The following is a 22593-nucleotide window of genomic DNA, read 5'->3' as shown; positions in this document are numbered from 1 at the left end:
ACACTATATTAACAATTCTCTGTGAGCATGCGTCCTTACTTAAACTTTCTCTCTCTATTTAAAGAATAAAGTTTAAGTTCCTCAGTTGTTTATAAGAACAGGAAGAAGAGTTGAAACATAGGATTAGAATTCAATTATATTTTAAACACAGTATAATGACTACATTATTTGTGAAGTTCAGAAGAATTTGGTGAGCTGTCTCCCAATATCTTAGTTTAAACTACTGTGTTCAAACTGTATCAAAACTGTAATTCACCAGTATTAAATGACCTGTGCATTTTCTCACTTCTCTGGATATATTGGCTGTATGAAGCCAATGGGACATAGGACTTGGATGCCCTCAGTAATGACAATAAAGTTCTCTTCCTCTCATGACATTCACATGATGTACAGCTTGATAGACAGGTGTGCCATCCAACCCAGAGCTGGTTGTAATTGACAGTTTAGCTTAAATTTGTCATATGGGATCTCTTGAGATGGAAAGTACTACAGAAAATCAGGGACAGATGAAAGAAAAATCAAATGGTCACCCCTGACAAAAAAGGGATTGTCTTCTGTGGCTCATAATGTAATTTCTTGTCTTGTCATAAATTACTCATCTGAGGTAGGTTTCATCACTGCCTCTGAGACACTATTTTGCAAACTACTACAGGTAAACACAGAAACTTTGGCTGAGCCTATGCCAAGAGCCTGCCAAAAGCTTTGCAGACTGGTGTGCTGCTGCTTCTTAGTTATTTTCACTTGGAGCACAGGCATGACACTAACCCTCTCTAGGACTCACTGGAGAATAAAGTTCCTCTGTCATACTAGATCATATCTGCTAAGGAGTTAGCAAGGGCCTCTCGGTGGCTGTGAGAAATAGGTGATCACCTCCCTAAGGCTTTGTCATGTCACTGCCGTGCTTCCACCTTATCTCCCAATTCCATAAGCCCAATTTCATCTCCTACCAAAAATAGCTTCCCTTACAAGGGGTTCAGCACATTTCTTCACAAATAATAGCATAATTTTAAATCCCATTGAAGAATCACAGAATATTCTGAGTTGGAAGACACCCACAAGGATCATCAAGTTCAACTCTTAAGTGAACTTAAGTGACCTTAAGCCTCTACAGGGATCACAAGCCTGAAGATATTAACAGCATGCTCTAAACAACACAGCTAATCTCAGAGTAACATTGATTTTAAAAAACTATGAATCAATCTTCCAAATTGTCCTATTCTCTCCACAATGATGCTTTGCCTGCAAAGGACTACGGACACACAATCATCACTTTTCATTCCTCAGCAAACGCAGAGATCAGAGTTTCACATACATATCAGAGATGGCTACAGTTATAAAGCTTCAAAATTATCTCACAAGGAAAGCAAGCACCTGTTTTCGTCTTGCTGACAACTTGAACAACAATGCTTTTATTCTGCTGAACAAAACATTAACAAGGACTGAATTTTCAAATGTGTATTTTGTTACTTTATGCATTGATTCAACATTAAACTGCATCTTCTGATATACTGCTATACCTACAAGAAGCTGCAATTTGATTATCTCAAATTTTGACCATTTCTTTATGTCAGGTTTGAGTCTTCCTGGACTGCATTTCCCAAGACACACTGCAGGAGTTCACATGTTTTGTGAAACATTTAGTAAAACCAAGGACGCTAGTGTAGTAGAAATTCTTGTGTCACATGTCTCTGTAAATACATTGCACCCACTCATTTGCTTGCACTTTATAGCAGCCACTCACTCCAAAATGATTGAAAAGGCTTTGATGCACTTGCACCAACAGACATCTATGAGGACTGAATATGTACTTCATCTACATAATTCAAGCCTTGCCTGTTCTAAGAAAAATGTTATTACTTTATTGACTAATCACATCTGCTAGCCAAACCACATACAAGGCCAGTTGTAGGTAAACTCTAAATTCAAAATTGTATGTCTACAACAGCCAAACCAGTGTGGATCACAAAGAAGATTTTTAAAAAGACCATACAGGCAAGCCCTGTTCTGTTCTGTGCAAATAGCCTATTACAGTACTGTATTTTGTGTGCTACAGCCTTTAAAAGGAAATGACACAGTAATTTCCTGTCAAATCAAATCATTTCTAGCATAACTTTTCATTGGGGGTATTCTGCATGTATCCTGAAATTTGTTTTCTGGGGAGACAACAGGCACAGCTGCATGTCTGGTAAATATGTGTGCTTGGTTTTCATGTGGGTATACACATGAAATTAAATTCAATTTGATTCAACAGTATTTCACTGACATGGCAAGCTGTTAAATGTAGCCTAGGAAAATGAACAGACCCTTGAGGTAGCTGTCACCAGTGGATACAATGAGTTTAGGATGGGGTTTCATTCTGTATCTGGGGTTTTATGCCATCTATCTGTTCCCTACTACTGCCCTTTTTCCATCTTGTTCAGTCATTTTAAACAGCAACCTGCCATCTGAGAGTACTTCACAACACAATGCCATCATTACACTCTCCCCCAGGGGTCAGGAACATTGTTTTACTCTTTTTTTTTTTTTTTTTTACAAATACATGTTAGGATTTCTGATGATACCCCAAAAAAATCTTTTTGTATTTCACTCAGATTTTGGATGTTGATGCAGAAAGCATTGCTCTATTTCATTTTTTCCTACTAGATTTTCTGCTCAGATGATACTTTTTACCTCTCCCCCCCTTTTTTTTTGTCTCCTTGTTTCTGCTCAACGTTTATAGACATTCCTTCTCCATTCACAGTATGTTTCAGCCTGTATATTCACTGAAATTAAAAAAAAAACATCTATTAAGACAACAGTGTCCAGTTGAGCATCCTATTGTTTGTTTTCATCCTTCCCAGACCTCAGTTATGCAGAGCCTCATGAGTTACAGAGACAGAATCAGAACCACAGAACGGTTTGTGTTGGAAGGGACCTTAAAGATACTCTAGTTCAAATCCCCCTTCCATGGATGGAGATAACTTCTACCAGATATCAAGTTGCTCAAAGCCTCATACAACCTGGCCCTGAACATTCCTGGGGATGGGACACTCATACTGCCCTGGGCAATCTCTTCCAGTGCCTCACCACCCTCATTGTGAAAAACCTCTTTCTTCTGTCCAATCCAAATATACCCTTTTTCAGTTTAAACAGATTGCCCCTTGTTCTGTCACAGCAGACCTGGTGAAAACTGCCCATCTTTCCTGTAAGCACCCTTCAACTACTGAAAGGTTTCAATAAGCTCTTCCTGGAGCTTTCTCTTCTCCAGACTGAACAGCACCAACTCTCAGCCTGTCTTTGTAGGAGAGGTGCTCCAGCTCCCCAGTCATCTTTGTGTGTCTCCTTTGGACCCACCCAACAGTTCCACATCTTTTCTGTGCTGTGGACTGCAGTCCTGGACACAGCCCTCCAGGTGGGGCCTCATGAGAGCAGAGCATAGGGGTGGAGTCACCTCCCTCAACCTGCTGGTCAGACTGGGGTGATGATTGTGACCAACCCAATGGATGCCATAACTCAAGCTCTATCAATTCTCTGAAATAATCTTTGTGAGTTATTGATCCTGTAGCTACTGTAGCAATTTATTTTGCATTTTTGGTCCCCCAGAAGTCAACCTATTACTATTAAGAGGACAAAAAGTAATGGCATTGATGCTGCTTTCACATTTGGTCCTCCTGTGCTGCTGTGTTGCAGCAGAGCAGAGGGAATGTCTCCCAGTGAGATGGGACCTGGGAAATAGGGTCTTCAACAAGTTTACCAGAATGCTCTCCTCCAGATCTTGCTTTCTGGTGCAGCATACTCACACAGTTTTTTTGAGGTAAGCTTTTGCAACCTGATTCGTAAACTTCAGAAACTGAAGCTTCTAGACTCCCCTATTATGAGGCTGAGCTTTATATAATTTAAGATGTATTCAGTGTTCCTATCTCTATAATTAAATTTGTCTGGTTTTGTTATTTTGAGCACCTTCTGAATTTTTTTCAAAGAGCTTACTAGGCATTATGTTGAAAGGATTCCACTCAAATTATATCCTTCATTCTCTCACTTTGTTTTAAGGATAATTGCTTAACTGATATTTGAATTAATTAAATAAGGTATGGAAAATCACTTAATTGCCCTGAAAAATCTTACTATTTATGAAAAAAAAAATCCCTGCTTTTTTTTTTTTTATTTCCTGGTTTCTAAGTCTACAGGGTCCACTTGAGACATTTGCAGAGTTTAAAGTGGACATTCTCAAACATTCAAGACTATCCATTAATAAATCAAGTCTTCATAACCACACTAACTACCTGCACTTTATATACCCGTCAGTCAAAAGGCTGATAATGAAATACCCATGGTCCTTGAGAGATTTTGAGAACTGACAGGGAGTTGTTGCTAAGACAATCTTTTCTGTACAGCTGTGGAGGATTGCTAAAGGATTTTTGTATGAGGGGTTTTTTTTAACACAAAAGTAGCATTTGACTGGAGATGGGATTTTTAAAGAAAAAATTACAAACACCATGGGACTCACAATGAAATTGTAACAGCTGATAAGACTCCAGTTCTGAGATACTTTTTTATATCTATAAAGAAAAAAAAAGATTCCTGATATTTTTTGTCATTGGCATCTTTAGGATACAGATACAGTTTTGTGGTTAGTTTTTCATAAAGTAATTAAATTTTTATTTTCGTTTGTGATATTACCATTGGTCAGATATTTTACTAACTTTTTAGTAGCATTCTATTAAAGACAAAAGGAGTCCTCCAGCTGTATTCTATGCCACACAACCCATCGTTTAGTGCAGCTGATAAAAAGTTTTCTCATTATGGCTAAAAGAGAAACCTCTTCTAGTACTTGGGACTAAAGACATTCCTCCTATCTACCCACTCTCCCCAGTTTCTGACCTGCCCTATCAGCTACATGGCAGAAGGGACCCACAAGTCTTCCTCAGAGGGACAGACCTGGCCTGAAAATATATCATACTAATATTTGCATATCAAGGGCCAAAGTCCATGTTTTCCTATCACAACCATATGCAAATGTTTTTATTGCCTGTAATAGCCAGTGTAATACCTTTGACGGCCAAGAATGGAGCAACACTATGTTCAGCAACAGCTGTAACTATATCCTATGCTACATACTATACAGCCACCTTGACAGGGTAAGAGAGTACCAGGGCTGGTAGCAAGACATGTCTCAAGTGCTGGGGTGAACACCAGCAGTGACAGTGGCACAAGGTTTTATTTCCATTCCCTGCACCTCAGGTCACAACCACAACACATCACTATTTACAGCAAGTATTTGTAGCTGTGGTGTTGCTGAGCAGCCCTGCCAGCAGGGTCTTGTGTGGCATCACAGTGTGTTTTCTTAGATTTGGGGCTTGTTTCCAAAGCCAAGGGTTTCCTTAAGTCAAGCTCATAGCTCCTGAGGCCTGTGCTATCCGCAGGCTACACAGCCGTGGCACAAGTGCACTGCAGGTGTGCAAGACAGCCACGATGGAATAGGTACCAGCTGTATCACTTGCATACACACCCCGGCACCCATCCGCAGGAACACGGGAACAGGGCTGGCTGGCGCTGAAACCCATCCGTGGCTGCCCACACAGCTCCTCGGACAGAGGAGGGCATCACCAGCAAGTCCAGAGGAGGGTCACAAAGCTGACAAGAGGACTGGAGCACCTCCCCTACAAAGACAGGCTGAGGAACTTGGGGCTGCTCAGCCTGGAGAAGAGAAGGCTGCATGGAGACCTCACAGTACCTGAAGGAGGCTATAGGGAGGCTGGAGAGGGACTTTCCATCAGGAACTGTAGTGACAGCATGAGAAGCAATGGGTACAAATTGAAAGAGGGGAAATTTAGGTTAAGTCTTAGCAAGAAATTCTTTACTGTGAGGGTGGTGAGGCAAGGGAATAGATTGCCCAGGGAGTTTGAGGACACCCAAACCCTGGCAGTTTTCAAGGCCGGTCTGGATAAGGCCTTGAGCAACCTGGTCCATGGGGAAGTGTCCCTGACCATGGCGGTGGGTGTTCGGAGTAAATGATCTTTAGGTTCCCTAACATTCTTTAACATTCCATTATTCTATCACCCATCCATCTCCAGTGTAATGCTACCCGTGCCCGCAGCAACCACTACGCCGGGGCAGGCACAGGGCATTCAGCGCACTGAAAATACACTGGAGACGATGTTTTACTGCACCTCACAATACTCCCTGCCTGCACTCGGGTGCAGGCTGATGGCTGCGCAGGGCCTGTCCGTGCCCACCGCGGCGGCACAAGATCCGCCCCCGGCCCTGGGCCCGCAGGCGTTTCCCGGCGGGCTGGCTCAACCCTCCGCCCGGGATGCGGCGGGGGCCGCGGGCCGAGGGGCGGCGGAGGCCGCACAGGTGCTGCCGCAGCCCGTCGCCATGGGAACGGCGCTGCCGAGGGCGCGGCGGCCGGGCCCGGCCGGGCCCCCCCGCCCGCGAGTGGGAGCGAGGAGCGAGGAGCGGGTGTATGTGTGTGTGTGTGTGTGTGTGTGTGTGTGTGTGTGTATGTGTGTGTGTATATGTGTGTGTGTGCGTGTGTGTGTGTGTGTGTCCCGGAGGTATTGCTCTGTTTCCATAGGAACAGGCGGGGGGGAGCCGATGGCGGCACAGCCGCACCCTCTCCCCGCTCCCCCTCCCCCGTGCCCTCAATGCCAGCCCGAGCCCTGCATCAATTAATGGAGCCGGCAGCGGGCTGGGAGAGGGGAGAGGGCTGTGCCCCCTCCCGGGGCAGCCCCCGCACCCAGCTGGCGTCGCGGCCGCGCTGCTTCCCCAGGGGGGACCCCGGGACGCGGGTCCCCGAGGGGTGGCCCGGCAGATGGTCCCTCCGCAGCCGCCCCCGTTCCCCGTCCCGTCCCCGGCGAGGCGCGCCCGGGGAGAGGCGCTGGGGAGCCCCGGCCGCACCCCGGGGACGCCCGCGGGGAGAAGGGGCGGGGGACACGCACACAACGACAACAAAACCCCGTCCCCGCACGGCTGTTTACGGCACCATATGGCTGCAGGGGGAGGGGTGAGGGACATGTCTGCCGAGCCGCCGCGCTCATTATGTCCCATGGAGCCGCGGTCACCGCGCCTCCGCCGCACCCGGGGACACCCCGCTCCCCGCACACGGCCAGCCCCGCGGCCGAGAGACCCTGGCAGCCCCCGCTGGGGACTCCAGGGAATAAACACACAGCGGTCTGCCTGCCCTGCTGCGGCCGGAGGGGGAAAATTCAACTCCCTTCCCCGAAGTCTCTAGATCTGTTAACATCTATGTATATCCTCGGCGTAAAAATGAACGTATGGGATAGAGATCTATTTTGGATCACAACGCGGCAATGCTTGAAACGTGAAAATGAAAATACAAAATAAAAAGGTCCGCTGATTTGTTTGGAATTTTTTTCGGTGGGGTTTGAGACGATAACCTGACCCATTTCGGGGCATCTCTGTCTATGGCTGGCACGTACGAAGGGCTGGAATGGAAGCCCTGGGCATCAAACGCTACCCCGAGATCCACAGCGATTAATGCTATTTTTTTCTTTCCAAGCGAGGCAGCCATTCATTTCAGAGTAATCCTTGCTGCACGGCGCTGATGGAGGCACGCTCGGTGCAGCGCGTCCTGCCTCTGGAGAGCTTTCCCGGCTGGGCCAGGGGAAATGCTTTGAAATGGCTTATGTCTTTCCTCTCAATGATTCATAAGATAGGTGCTAAACCTTGCCATTATTAGAGAGATAAAATCCACAGACTATGGGGTCTGATAATAGGCAACTATACTGTTATCCATATTACCTTGTAAAATTGAAGTATTGATTTTTTTTAAAGCATGGTTTTCTACTTAGCAGACCAATCCCACTACTATTGTAGTCAGTGAGATTTTGCTATTGACTTCAGTGGGAACAGCTTTTTGCCTTTAAAATGGTCTATTTCACATTATTATGGTAATACCGTTCAGCAATTCTTAAAACTGGCCTTCTTGGCCTTCGACATTTTAAAAGATTTACGTAAAAATTACTTCAGCTCAACTTCTCCACCTCATTTCTGCTCATGTTTTGTCCAAAGTTTTGTTTGGATAAATCCGACAGATAACTTAGTGTTCCAGATGGCTGTGGGTGGACTGGACCTAATAGATTCTCCAGTTATGTATGTTTAAGTGGGGTTTTTTTGTTGTTGTTGTTTTGGTTTGGCTTTTTAATTTTACAGAAGCCTAGATTTAGAAACACATTTGTAGATCTCCTGTTGTGTGCAGCTTTGAATGCATTTGGTTTCTCACCAAAATAGCATGCCTTCCAAAGCAAGATTAAAAATATTAAAATGCAGCCAGCACAGGGAGTGGTTCAGTTCAACTGATGCCACATAAAGGCTGATCCTCCTGCCACAGATAACATACATCTGAATCTTGGCACCAGCCACTGGATTGGAATTCAAAATGAGAAACAGCAGGCCTTGAGGTCTGGAAATAAAGGCAGCACAGGAGAAAAAAAAATGTTCTCTGCCTATTAGTAAATAATATACTGCAGCAGTAAAGACAAATGACAAGGATTGAGGAAAACACACTGTGGGCATCAGACAGATATTGGGGCTTTGACACAATGGTAAACATGTCCAAATTCAAAGTGCTAGGTGTATCTAGCACTTATATTGATTGTTTGCATATTTGTGTGCCTAAAACTTTTTAGTGTCTAGCAATGTTCTGCTTAGCTACTTTTTGCTACATCATGCTGTGATACTCATTGAGCTAACTATTGACTAATAGACTCCAATTTTTAGTAAATGGATAAATGGTTGGGAATAGACATTTATCCAAAATTCTACTGATATCAAATTTCCTTGAGAAAACGCTTTTCCCTGTGCCTTCCCCCAGCAAAAAATAAAAAAAATAAAAAAAATAATTGTTTCATCTTCCACACATTTTCAAGGCAGTTTTGTTATGCAGTTAATATCTTAAGGTTGTTCCGTGCTTTTAGGTAGCTGTCATGTATGCCTAGCTGCTTAAATACTACTTTTGAAGATCAGAAGTAGTTTAATTACCCAGTTAACAGAAAGCATCTGTCTTTTCCCTGCTTTATTTCATTAGCTTTATTATTATTATTATTATTATTATTTATTATTACTGTGAAATGTGTAATATGTGTTCTCCAGGCTTCTTTTACTTTTCTCAGCTTCCATCTCTTCCAAGGCTGACTTTCTTGCTTTAAGGATCAGCTCAGAGGAAGCTATTAAGCCAAAGTTTGTTTTTACTTGATTGGCTTTAACACTTCACTCCATTTGTTCTCTCATCTCACTTTCCTTCCCGTCTTATTAGAAGCAGGATTGCTCTAATGCAAATATAGTTCAAAGAGACAGGAAAAAGAGAAAGAAATCTGAGTTCTCCTCATAGCAGATATCCTAATGCAATATCCAAGGAAAAGGGAGATTACTTTAAAACAAGTAAACAACCAACCTCAACAGTGTAATTGAGGGTGAATATATGTGTTGGGTGTGTTTACCTGGTGAGAGATGCTCTTTTATTCGACTTAAATATATGTATGACTTAAAGGATTGAAATCAAGCTCCTCTTCTGATTTGGTTTATTCCTCCTTAAACAATCGGAACTTGGGGATTTCTACCACAGAGAGCTGTCTGCACAGTGCACTGCATTGAGTGCACTCTGATGTTGCAGAAGATTATAACCAAAGAAGTGGAAGCAGGGTGCCCCTCGTGTTATTTTAGAGCTGAATTTGGCCTTGCTGTTACTAAACCTTTCTAGATATTTTTACACATTTTATAAACTTCTCTATATGCTTGTTAAGCACGGGTCTCTAGCACAATGGAATTTACCTTGGCAAAACCAGATAGCACTTATATATAAATTGTTCTTCACAAATAGAAAAAAAAAAATATATTATCTAAATGCATCCTACTGAGAGTTCAGTCACTGCTATGCAGTCAACCAACACCAGCTGATCAGGCATTGAGTGCCCAGGGCAGTGGTTGGTGGGTGCACTCCTCCCTCAGGCACTGACCATTGCAAAGCCCAAGCATGAGTCAGGGGCTGCAATATGTCTTCAAAACAGGGGCAAAACCTTTGTGCCAAAAATTTTTTTACAAGTTATTCACAGACCTTCTGCTGGTCATATTCCAGGAGGGGATTTCACCCAGCATGATTTAGGATGATAGGATGGGTCCTTCAAAGCCTCACAAATGTTACTGGCTTAACTCCTTCCAACTTCCTTCAGCTACAGTTTTTCAGCTTTTTTGTAGGTCTGTGGGTTCACTTTTTTGGCTCTATTAGACAAAATACTAATTTACTTTAAAATATTATCAATTAATCATCTATACTGTACTTTACTTATTTGCCTGCTTTTAAATTACAGCAAGAATGATAATGCAAATTTCTTGAATTTTTTGAAGTCTGCACATGTGAAAATTTTCCTGACTTTACATCCATTAAAATGAAATTTATTAAAAAAGAATTCTTGTAATTACCTATAAATTCATTAAAGCTCAAAGATTAGCAGCAGAAAAAAAAATACATAGCTCATTAAAATTCTATTAATTGAAATGTTCTACTTATTAATAAAATTTGACCCGCTTTCTCCTGTTTAGGAATGCTTTTTCCTACTCAGCTTTTGAAAGTGGTCCTTTTGGTTCCAGTTCAAAATGTAAAATTCAATTAGGAATACAGGTAAAACAGTATTTTCAGTTCCACAGTTTCCTAGAAGTCTGATGTATCTTGCCAAAATTGGGATGAAGAGAATAATACTGAAATTTGAAATACAGAGGGGCAATTAAAAAAGAAGTAGTCTTATTTTAACTAGCTATATTCACTTCCAAAGCTAGCTTTATTTATATTGCTTTATAATTTGCTTAGATGCAAATTTAACTATTTGAAAGCTCCCTATATGCCAGTTCAACTCTCAGTTACACCAAAACAATGATGATGAGGCCTTCTACATTAGTAAGATGTGGCACAGGATTTGTGTAAGTTTTTCAAAAAAACACAGGGTCAGTGTGCAAGAAGTTTACAATTAATGTCTTTTTGAGTCTTCTGGTTTTTGCTGCTGCATTCATACAGAATTTACTATTCCATTTCCTCATTGGATAAGGCCAAATTGACACAAAAAGGGATAAATAGATGAGATCTGCCTGAACTACAGGTTTTAGATGGATGGCTGGCATTCAAATATAGAACTCATTAAAATAATGCTGACTGTTTGCTCAGTACAAATGAAACACCTCAGTATTACAGCAACCATAGCCAGGGGGGCTTTACTGAACTCTCAGAATATAAAAAGATAAAGGTTATCAAAAGATGTCATAAAAAGAACTATGACTATGTCTAGATTAGGGAGGAAGGAAAGAGCTATATTCTTTTTTCTTTCCCACTGCTATTTCTTGAGAAATGCAATGGGACAAGTCATCTAATTATATATATGCCATGCTTCCTGGTCCCCTTGGTCAGAAAGAAAAGTCTTTCAGAAATTGTCATCATTTGAATGAGCTGATTTCTCTAATGTTTGTCATTAATTTTCTAGCAATGTTGTGCTCTTTTCTTCCCACCACACTAAGGGTTTGGTAATAGTTTTGACAAATACACTTACTCAAAAAGCTGACACAGGTAAATGAAAATACAGAGGTGAAAGCAGCATATTCCTTCTCACAAGTGCACTAAATTGTGAACCAGAGGTAGCTCATTGCAAATATTCTGTCTAAACCACAATAATCTCGTGCACTGGTCCACATAGGGTAGTGCTGGACCTCAGAAACTTGATTGTCTCCCTCCTTCCTCCAAACTAGTGATATCACCACAGCAAGGAGCCACAGAAACTGCTACAGTCCAACTGGCCAACAAACCATCCAGTACCAGCCTGCAAACGAGTCTGCAAAAGATGTCTCAGAGCTCAGTAACTGGTAAATAAACAAATTCCTAAACAAAATACTGTGCCTACTGCAATAATGACCAATTTATTTTCCACTGCTATAGCATCAGCCAGCCTAAGAAGACATACCTAAAACTTATTAAGCTATTCATGAAACAAGAGCATGAAGCCTGAGACCACCAGCAGTGCTAAAATTCAGTACAAAGTGGAAGAGGATGGGAGGATGCTGGGATTTCAAGATGCCCCACAAATCTTTTCTTGTGTAGAATGGATGGGCTGGAACATGACTAACCCTGACAGAGGCTCTGTGGGACAACACCTGGGGAGATGCTGCATGACACCAGGTGAGAGCTAGGCAATCAGTTCATGCCATCACACCAGTGCCCTCCCTCCCAGTGGCACAGAGCAGGAAGGGCATGAACATGACCTTGTCCTCACTTCTGCTCCCTCCAGCAAAGCTGAACTGACATATAAAGAGCATGCTCCATCCTTAAGAGAGCCACAGAGCTCCAGTAAAATCCTTGGGAGAAATTTTGGATTAATCAGTCAGGGTTTCTCTAGGGACAGCAGTGCAGACTCTCCACTCCCAACACTTTGGTTTATAAAAATGGCCTAGCTTTGAATTTACCTTCTGAGATGGTTGTTAAAAGAGCCTTTGGACATGAAATAGAATTTATAAGGGTGGTGACTGAATTTTCTCTCCTGTTCACCAGAATTTACACCACACTATTTCTCTCACTTTCCTTCTACCTCTCTACACGTCTGTTTTCTGCTGTGCATTTTTTCTCTTAATGTTTATCTTTTTGGGTGATATAACAATTTAAACTGCTTCTCATGTAAGTACTCCTTTTTTTGATAAGCTTAGTTACCTTCCGTGGAGCTTTCATCTCTTCCAACCTTTTAGAGATTAGATAAATACACTAAGCATGCTATTAAAGCCAAGGACATATTGTTTAATTAATGAGAATACTAAGTGTTCAGTGTTATTCTCTATAGTTTTTCTAATGCTGATTTTTGTTACACCTACCATGCTCATTTTGGGTACACTTATTGATTTGTTTGAAACCATTCCTAAATATTTCCCTTGAGATATTACAATAATTCCTTACATTTTAGATGTGATTGAAAAGCTTCAATTCTTCCTTTCCTCTCAAAAAGCTAATATCGTGATGGCATAAAATGTAAATTATCTGGCAATGGTCTGTAGGGAATTCTGCCTGCCTTGATTTCTCCCCTTTTTTCCCCTTTGTTACGCTATTTCTATTTTACCTCCCAATTTTTCTTTGACTTAACCTAATTAATTTTAATTTCCATCCAATGTTGAAAACCCTTCTCCTCCCTGAATTTTAGGTGCATATATGTAAACATATGTGTGTGTGTGTGTGTGTGTGTGTGTGTGTACATACTCACACTGAACTGCATTGTACAGCTCTATACACTTGCTATGGTTTCCCAGTTCTTCATCAGTTTTAATTTGTCATCATAGCCAAAGCTGCAACCCTGTTTTAATAAATTCTGTATCAGATGGTTTCATTTCAGAAGGAAGCAAGAAACAAAGCTTCCACCTGAAAATTTCTGAAATATTCTTGAACACAACAGGTTAGAAGAACATCATTAGCTGCCACAAAATCCAAACTAATTCCACCAACCTGGTCCAGTTCATATTTACGCTTAAGATAATTTTTAATGACTCTTACTGATTTTTTTTTTCCTAGTGTTGACATATGGTCCGCTAGTCTGTTATTTCTATGAGCTATCTTTATTAACCTTTCTAGTAGATTTTCCCTTTCTAGTACATTTTTGTCCATACTGCTGTATCATTGTCATATATAGTGGCAAATAGTATATTTTAGTAGTATTTTAGTTACTTCATTCTTAAGTTCTTTAATGGTTTTGAATTTGTGCAAGTCCTGGTGATGCGCTGCAATTTAATATCCCCTATTTTTTTTTATTTCTCTATTTCTGACCATTATTCCATTTTATCACCCAGGATAGATACTTCTTTATCACCCACATCAGAAAAGATAAACACCAAAAAATAAAGTTTTGGGAAACATGTTTATAGTCCTCACCTTTCCTGTCTGCTGAAACCTCTGGCCATACCTTAGCTGGTCTTCCCTCATTGTATCTAAATCTTTGTATAATGACTTGCCTGTTACCCCTCTTCTATCAGCTCAGGGTAGTGAAAGTCCATTGCTAAACATGATTTCCCATATACCAGCACAATGCTGCTTTTCCCTACAGATAGGTCATGATTTAGTGGCAGCTACTTCAGCTCTGGATCTGCCTTGAACAAAAGTTTTCTACAAACTCCACCTGGCAGTATTCGTAGTGGTATGTCTAAGTCCAGAGGCAAAAAAAAGAGCAATCACAAGTCACACTCATTTAGAAGTTTTACAGTGAGTGAGATTCATAAGTCATTTAAGTGCAAGTGATCTCACCACATAAATTTTCTCTAAGTACAGTCAAAATGTTGAAGCATCCATATCTTGTATTAAAATCTCTGGGGTAACAAAATGTACAAAAGCTTCAGACACACAGACTTTACTATCAATATAAAACAGAAAACTTCTCGTTTCCCTAAGGAGTTCAACTACAGGCTCTCAAGTAAAAAAAAGTTGAAAGAGTTTCATCCTAGGCAGTAGGTCATTTGATAAATATTGTCCTTCCAAGTCTATGCAGAGTGTTTGTTTCTGAAAAAAAGTCTCTTCTTGAGGTTAAGTCTAACATAGATCAGTTTTATTAAGTAAACTGTTCTCTATAGATAGCCCCTTAAGTTGAAGAGTATCCACATATACAAGGAAATGTTTCAAACATCCCATTTCAATTTCAACAACTAGGCTGTAATCCCAGCAGATGCACACAGTAACTGTCAAGTTTTGCAGCTTGCAGAGTTATTGAATAAGCAGTTAGAAGCCTGTAAAACTGTCTGTGACCAAGTTGATCATCACTAAGAAAATCCATGCGCATCTGAAAAAATGCTCAATGCCATAACCTGTGGCATTGTCTTTCCTGTATATTGACAATGCCTACCTGGATATTGCACATTAATAAACCATTAAAAAATACTTTGTTAGTGGAACTGTAAAGTTTTGAGACTCATCTATTTAAAGAGAACAAAAGGGTAATTTAAGCAAGCTCCAGGATCACTTTCAGTGCTCTTGCAGGACAATGGAAACAACTCTCATTGCACCAACTAACATTGCCTGAGTGTTCTAAAGTCAGAGAGGCTTCTGGCAGGTATTTAAAATTACATATACAAGACAAAAACATCTTTTACATCCTGTAAAGCTCTACTAATTTTGGAGACTGTGTTGACCAGTCAACCTACTCAGCAAGGAACAGAAGATGCCTGTGATGCTCTGTGATGCATGGGAGGCTGCAGAATCTGGTATGATCCTCCCTCCTGGAGAGTGTGTTTCCTGCCACGCTGTCTCATGATCTTTCTCCACATCTACCTCATTTATACGCCCTGCTTATTTTGTTCTTCTTTTACCAGCAAACTCTCAACAGGTGTATTCTGCATAACTGGGTAAGATTGGGACCCAAATAGATTCCTTCAGACCAAACCTAACAGCTGTTAGTTGCATCCTTTCAACAGCAGACAAACTCACAGTTCAGTGTCAGCCAATTTTAATTTATTTTTGTAGTGTAAAATGAAATTTGAATCATTAACTCCCACACTGATCCAGCACTGGCACTAGCTTTCTTCCCCCAGGGCCCATGTTCATGGGAAGCCCTCTCTACCTGCAGTCTCTCTGAGTAGTCTCCCCAGATCCTGTCTCCTTTCAGTCTAGAGTTGAACAACAGCAATGGTGATCACCCCAGAGGATAGGGAAAGAAAGTTTCTCCATAAAAAGATCCGAAAAAGTCTCATCGTGCTGTACCAATGCCTAACAACTCGTTTTACCCCTAGCCTTCCAACTTATTTCCCACTGATCACATAGCTATGTAGCCACAGAAACAGCACTTGGTGTGTCCAAAGAAAATCAGAGCTGGAGCATCTGAGCAACAGTCCCTGCACCATGACCAAATCCAATGCAGCTTCACTGACAAGAGACTCAGGGGAAGAAAGAAAAAACAAGTTCACTATCACCTCAGTCTTCTCAGCAAAGGTTCACAGAAGCATGAAAATCAAACTGTGAGGTTTTACTTCTGACCATTGAAAAGATTTGGGCTTTTGAGCTGCAAGTCTGGCCTTTGCCCAGGTGGTAGCGCTGAATTTGTCATCCTGTCTCTCACTATGTGTGTATATAAAGGATAGATACATCAGTACTACGTTTTGTTTGCACACTGCTACATCCTATTTCATGTTTCTAATGTAAAGTCAACATTTTCTAACCTTAAAACACTTAATTTATAAAAATCTGCTCTCGTTGGAAAATTCCAACTCAACATTGTTACTAAGAAATCTCATCTCCTCCTGTCCCTTTGCCTCTCTCACACATGCATGTGGAAATGGCATCTTACATATGGGCTCTTAAACATTTTTTAATTCCAGGACAGAGTTATTCTCTTTATTCATGAACACTCCCCTGAATGCCTGCATTAAGAGTTGCCAACTAAACGGGTTTTGTTCCATCTGCTGTGACCATTTTCCAGCACTCTCTCTCTGATTCACCAGCATCCCTCCTCACTGACTCCATCGGGAGGTCTGCAAACAGCAGGGCAGAGGCTGCGGGTAAAGGGAGGAGACAGAGCTCTGCAGACCTGAGCAGGGGTTAAGGAAAATGTGGTGGGCAGTTAAAACAGGGCAGATAAGGCAGTGTTTGAATACCACTCCTGAGCCTGGAAGGTGCATTTAATGGGACTGTAAAACTCCCGCAGCATCGTACCTTGGGGTAAATTATAGCTCACCCTCAGCATCACCTTTCTGCGGTACTTACTGCCATTATCTGCTGGCAGTTCAGTAGGCTACAGAGCTACCAATATACATTTGACAAACACTTCTATCCATTTTTTTCTACTGGTGGGTACAAAAATGGGGAGAAATGCAAAAAAAAGGAGATGCTTATTTTCAAATTGCCAGAAAATTCCCTAAAATAATGAACAATTTTAACTGTAAGATAGTTGAAAGCAATAAATTTTGATCTATAAGCTATTTATGTTGTGATCTGTTTTTTCTATTGCTCATAAACAAAGTAATTTATATAAAAAGAAAAGGAACATAAATTCACGTATCTATCTACTATTCTTCATGTCCAACAGAACAAGAGGTGGGTTGGGATATAGCCTGCTCCTTAGAGCTGACTGGTCTATAATTTTAAGCCTTAAATCCTGTAATCAGGTTCAGTAGTACAGCCCTGCACCTGCAGAAAGCCTTGCTGGTCAGCTAGCAGCAACCCATGAGGTATCAGATCCTTCTGAAGGATCTAAAGATTTAAGCTAAATAAAATTTGGTTTCAGAATGAAAGTTCATTCTGTTCTTATAGTTGGAAAATATAAAAGAAAGTACAGGAAAATTCATACATTAGGTCTGCGTTATCATTAAATTCAATGGAGTCATTTCAAATTAGTAATGACATAAAAGTAATCTGAACTTGGCCTTTGAGGTTATATTCCATTAGTTTGCTAATACTGTGTAAATTCTATATTTGAGAGCTATCCTGCAGTCATCTTGGCCCCTCTTTTTTAATGGAAAATTCTGCTTAAAGTCTGATACAGCTTGGGCCATTATTTTATAACTTCTTTTTAAATCAAGACTAATTTTTTACAGTCCATATTTGTGTCCATGCACAACATCAAGCCAGAGAGAGTGGCGAGAACAAATTTGTTTTCAAGTTGCCAATCAATAAATAGCTCCAGCTAAAGAAATTATGCAGAAAATAAATTCCTAAAACACACCATAAAAATCATGTGTACAGCTAGAAAAGATATCTGACTAGAGATACCAGTTCCATACCTCCTTATGGTTGGTGAGTACCAACTATTAAAAGCTGACAGTGTCAACCATTTGGCATATTTGTTGGCCTGTTTTATTTATACAGAGTGTCTAGGCTAGGCATAATTTCACTGTTTTCACAAAGTGCAGCTTGGGCTTGATGAAAGAAAACCTACAGTGGTGACAGAAATAATCTGAAAAGTTGCAGAAGTAAAATACTTTCTAGGTTGAATACAGGAATACCTTCAGCATGCAGGAATACCTTATTGTGTGTTGTCCCGCTCTGGACCTAAAATGGCTGTTTTGCAGGGAATGTTGTTGCCTGGTGACCAAAAGTGCATCTCCTAGGCCACAGAGGGATGTGAACATTCAGAAATTGATTTGTTCCTGTTGCTCTTGAGGAGACCATATCCGTAAAATAGATTAAGCCAGCACATAATCATCTATGCATTCTCCTCGCTGGCATGCTTAAACTTGATACTGAAGACAGGCCTGAGATTTTGAGCTACTTATCAACCAGGCAAGGGTAAAACAGAATAATACCTCGTGCACTACTGCCCACAGAATATGAAAGTAGACCAAGCCTGAGCTACTGTGAGACTGCAAGACACCCTGCTTCAATTAAGTCTGTGTTGTACATCTAACCTGTTCCGGTGCAACCTCCCAGTTGCTATCAGGCTCTCTTTCTTTCATTAGAATCAAGTAGTTAATTAGCCCCAGCCTGTCCTCTCTCCTTCTCTCTTTCCCTTTAACGCAGCAGTAATGATGTCTAATTACCAGCAGCAGTGGATTACAGCACCATCAGGAGCAAATCTCTGGCTGACAGCAAAGCTGAGCAGCAAATCTTAAAGCTTCAAGGAGAGAATAATTCCTAACAAAGTATTTGAATATTTGCTTATTTTTGACCAGCTTGTAACTGTAGAGTCCAACTTGTAATTTCGTCCATCTTGTTATTGAACAGGGAGTGCTCATGCAATGATTAATTTTAAATTTAAACTACTTTTACCTGTGGTGAGATCAAGCTATGGACAAAAAGAGGGAGAGGATGAAGGAGAAATTCACAGTTTGGGGCTGTGCTACTATTTGGAGCTCTCTCTGAGGACTGGACAGGCCCAAAGGTATGGGATAACCATGAGAGAGGGGAGAGGAAAAAAAAAATTATCACAAATTAATAAACCCTTAAATAATAATTAAGAATTAAAGAAATGAGAAAATGGGGTTTTAAGGCTTACCAAAAATTATTGTCTGATGATAATCCAAATTTTTCCCCCTGTAACTTATCATTGCCATCTGGGTGAAATTCTAGACCTCATGAAGTCAATAGGAGCTTTGCCACTGACTTTCTCTGCGCCAGGGGCTGCATCCTTGTTCTGTCAAACATGTTCTTTCTGAGCCTTCAGTGCCTGGCAGCGCTGCCCTGGCCCTGGCAGTAGCTCACACAAACCACTGCCACCCTGTGGGTCTGCTTAAATACTCCTCTGCCTTTTGTGGTGGGATAGTGACACCAGATTCAAGGGTTTAGGAGGGGCTGGCATTTGTTTTTCAGAGCCGAATGTTGCTGAGCATCCCCTTTTCCCATTTATGTTGGACAGCAAATTTCTAATGGCCAGCAGGAGGAAATTGTACCTCCATAAAGGACCTCTTCCAAAAAGGTTTATATGCTATTGCTCAGGTTATATACAGATATTCAGGAATTGTTTACAGATAGGTCATGCAAACTTTTCCTTTCCTGATTTCATTAGCAGTCCTAATTTTATTAGAATTCCTCCTTGGTTGCTAAACTATCTAAAGAGAGTTAGTCCTAGATGAATATAAATACATATATATGGACAAACAGAGACATTCACAGCCAAAGGTGGGATTCTCACAAATGTACATAAGACCTTCAAGATGCTCGACCTCTCACTGAAATCCCTTGTGGGAAAAAATAAAAATAAAAATAGATTCTGTGTTCTTAAAATGGAAAACAGAATAGAAGGTGGAACTCCCGACTTTCATGGCCCAGCAAAGGTGAGAGAAAATAAACAAACTGATCATCACTGAGTCTTGTGTTTCAGAGGACCAGAAAAGCACTTAATTTTTAAATTTCATCACGTAAAATTAAGGTTATCCTCTTTATTTAATAAAGTCGGCAATGTCATTTTTAAAAATACTGAATTTGCTTACAGTTTTGAACTCGCAGTGAAAAAGACAGTCTTGGGAATAAACAATCTTGCCCATCGGTCCTTCAAAATAATTATTTCAGTGAGCAGAAGAGATATTTAAAAATACTAAGGTAATTGGAGACTTCTGCTTTAGGCAACCTTTTTGTTATAAATTGTATCTGTGTTACTGTCTGGGCTCAGAGATGAGCAATCAATCCTGTAACAGTAAAACACAGATCTGCCAAATCATCTGAATCTATAGACAGACCTGAAACACTTCAGTGAATAAAAATGATAGAGAAGGAAAAAAACTGTCCAGAGCTTCTCTTTTACTTCAAATCTCCATATTGAAGATCTCCTTAAAATTAATTTCCCACTTCTGCCTCCTCACAGCCATGACGGCGCTGATGACAAGGGGGCAAATACAAGCCAGCCCCTGGGAATGCCCAGGTTTATGACTTCAGCAAGGCAAAGAGAGGCAGATTTCCCCGGCAGCCTACGTCACAACCCAACCCAGAATACTTTCCAAGAAGCCCCCTTTGCTGCGCCACCCAGCAGCCTTCCCGTTAGGTCCGGATAAGCTGCCACTCCAGAAAAAAAAAAAAAAAAAAAAAAAAAGAAAAAAAAAGAAAAGAAAAAGAGAATATTGCTCATCCAAGCCAAATGCCCAGGCAGGAATATTTTTAATTGCCGGGTTTCCTTTCTCGGCTCCCCCTCCACACCCGCCCCACGCACAGACAAAAGAAGCTTAGCTTGCGTGACCCAGCGCATAAGAAGTAAGAATAATGATACATTAAGAGTTCAATAGGCAAAACCTACTTGCAACCAACAGTCCCCATCTTCTTAAATAGGAAAATCTGTCGCTCCTGCCACCACCAAGCATAATAGCTCTCCCGCTGTCAGACCTGCGCCGAGCCCGTAACGCCAGCGCCTGCCGGGGATGCCACGCTACCCTAGCGCATCGAACGGAGTGCCGAGGGGCTCCTGCGACCCCAGAAAGTGTCACAAAATACACCCTTCCCTCGGTCATGCGGAACCCCGTCCTCCCTTTGTTGAGCATCCTCTCTCTCCCGCCGCCCCTTACTAGCGCAGCCGGCGCTTCACAAGCCAAGCCGGGCACATTCGTGGCCGCTCGGCGGCGGCGCCAGGGCTGCGGGATAACAATAAGGAAAAAAGGATAAAAATAGTACTAATGGAAAAATAAATAAATAAATGAACCCCCAACAGATATCCCGGGGAACCACCGCCCGGCGCCGCGCCTGGCTTTGTGCCAGGCAGGGTACCCCCGTGCGCCATCCATCAGCCCCGCCGGCGGCGGGGGCCGCTGCCCGGGGCGGCGGGGCCCGGCACAATGGCCGGAGCGGCGGCGGGACAATAGCACACCCCAACCCCGCCGCAGCGGCCCGGGGGGAACGGGGGGGAACGAGGAGGACGAGGAGGACGAGGAGGAGAACGACACCGACCCGGCGGGGTGCGTTGTGCGCACGATCGCTTTAAATAAAAGGACCCACAAAGACCTCGGCGGTGTATAATGTGACAGGCAAACGCAACATGGTGATGATGACTTGGGGGAAGAGGGAGGAAGGAGCCAACTGTGGCTGCGGCTCCCCCTGCGCCTCTCGCTCCCGGAGCGGGCTGCAGCGGCCGACATAGAACAAGGAAGACAATTCTCTACTAACCGTGGTTTTGACTGGCACGTACAGCACTTGCTTCCCTCCTCCAGCACCACCACTGACCTCGTCCGAGTTGCCGAGCTGGAAGCCTTTAGATTTGACCCAGAATTTGAATTTGGCATTATCCGTGGAGCTCGACTCGGAGCCGTTCAGGAGCTGGACGATCCGGTCGTATTTTTTACGGGTCACCGTCTTGGTTTTTCCTGAGTCCCCGTAAGTCCTGAGACACCAGTCCTGAAACTGGCGGTACATGTCCCGGTCGCTGCTCTCCATAATCTCCTAATACACACACGCACACATGCACACGCCGGGGCGCACACACACACACTCGCGGACACGCACACAGACACGGGCAGACACACGGACACGCACACACCGCCCCGAAGCGGGCCGGGGTGCGGGGCCGGGCCGCCCCGCCGCACTTTGCACCTGTTCACCCAGCGCTCATGAAAAATGCATCCACCTCCGAGCCGGAGCGAAGGAGGTCCCGGTGCAGGCAGATCCCAGCGGATTTTTTTTTTCTTTTTTTTTTTTTTCTTTCTTTCTTTTTTTTTTTTTTTTTTTTGTTGTGGTGGTGGTGGCTCGGGGGGGTAGGGGGTCGGGAGGGGGATGGGTGGGGGGCTCAGCAATCAATTCAATAGTGTGGCAATGTTCTCCTTCATTTTTTTTTTTTTTTCACAGGAGGAAAAACGGATCTGGTGGAGGTTCCTCTTATCCTTCCACAGTACGTGATCAGTCTCTTTAATAATTGTGCAAGGCAGGACTATCCCACTGGCTCCAGCAGCGTCTTACCCAGAGAGGGTTCGGGTGGATAAATAATTAAAATCCTATCCCTCGGCTTAGCGAAGAAAAAAGAAAATATTGACTCGGATCCTTCTTCTTTTCCATACATCAACTGCACCCGGATTCACCCTGGATAGTGCAGGTGGAGGAAAAAAAAAAAAAAAAAAAAAAAAACCGGAAAAAAGAGAAAAAGCCCACCCTAGTCCGCCCCGGCAGCCCTCGGCTGTCTTCTCCGAAGGCTTTCTGAGCTTTCTGTTTCTGTCCTGGCGGGCTGTGCCTCTCCCCAAAGCCGCCTCGCC

General features: G+C 42.4%; 1 protein-coding gene across 17 annotated transcripts in view; it reads right to left on the bottom strand.

Moving 5' to 3' along the window:
• The window catches only part of NOL4 (nucleolar protein 4), a 187709-nt gene extending 165515 nt beyond the window's left edge, over nucleotides 1-22194 (bottom strand). For 2 of the 17 annotated variants that reach the window (XM_086889116.1, XM_086889180.1), the window contains exon 1: nucleotides 6921-7315. In XM_086889116.1, the coding sequence (XP_086745242.1) occupies nucleotides 6921-7019 (99 nt within the window). In that variant the 5' untranslated portion in view covers nucleotides 7020-7315. Of the gene's footprint in view, nucleotides 1-2670; nucleotides 2763-6149; nucleotides 6391-6718; nucleotides 6854-6920; nucleotides 7316-20657; nucleotides 21179-21517 lie in introns of those variants that run through there. The other 15 variants (XM_086889134.1, XM_086889184.1, XM_023921181.2 and 12 more) reach the window with 13 other exon arrangements.
• Between the last annotated feature and the right edge of the window lie 399 nt (nucleotides 22195-22593).

The sequence above is a fragment of the Cyanistes caeruleus genome, chromosome 1 (assembly GCF_971803275.1).
Source record: "Cyanistes caeruleus chromosome 1, bCyaCae1.hap1.1, whole genome shotgun sequence".
Lineage (NCBI taxonomy): Eukaryota > Metazoa > Chordata > Aves > Passeriformes > Paridae > Cyanistes > Cyanistes caeruleus.
This window is presented reverse-complemented; position numbering and strand designations above follow the sequence as displayed.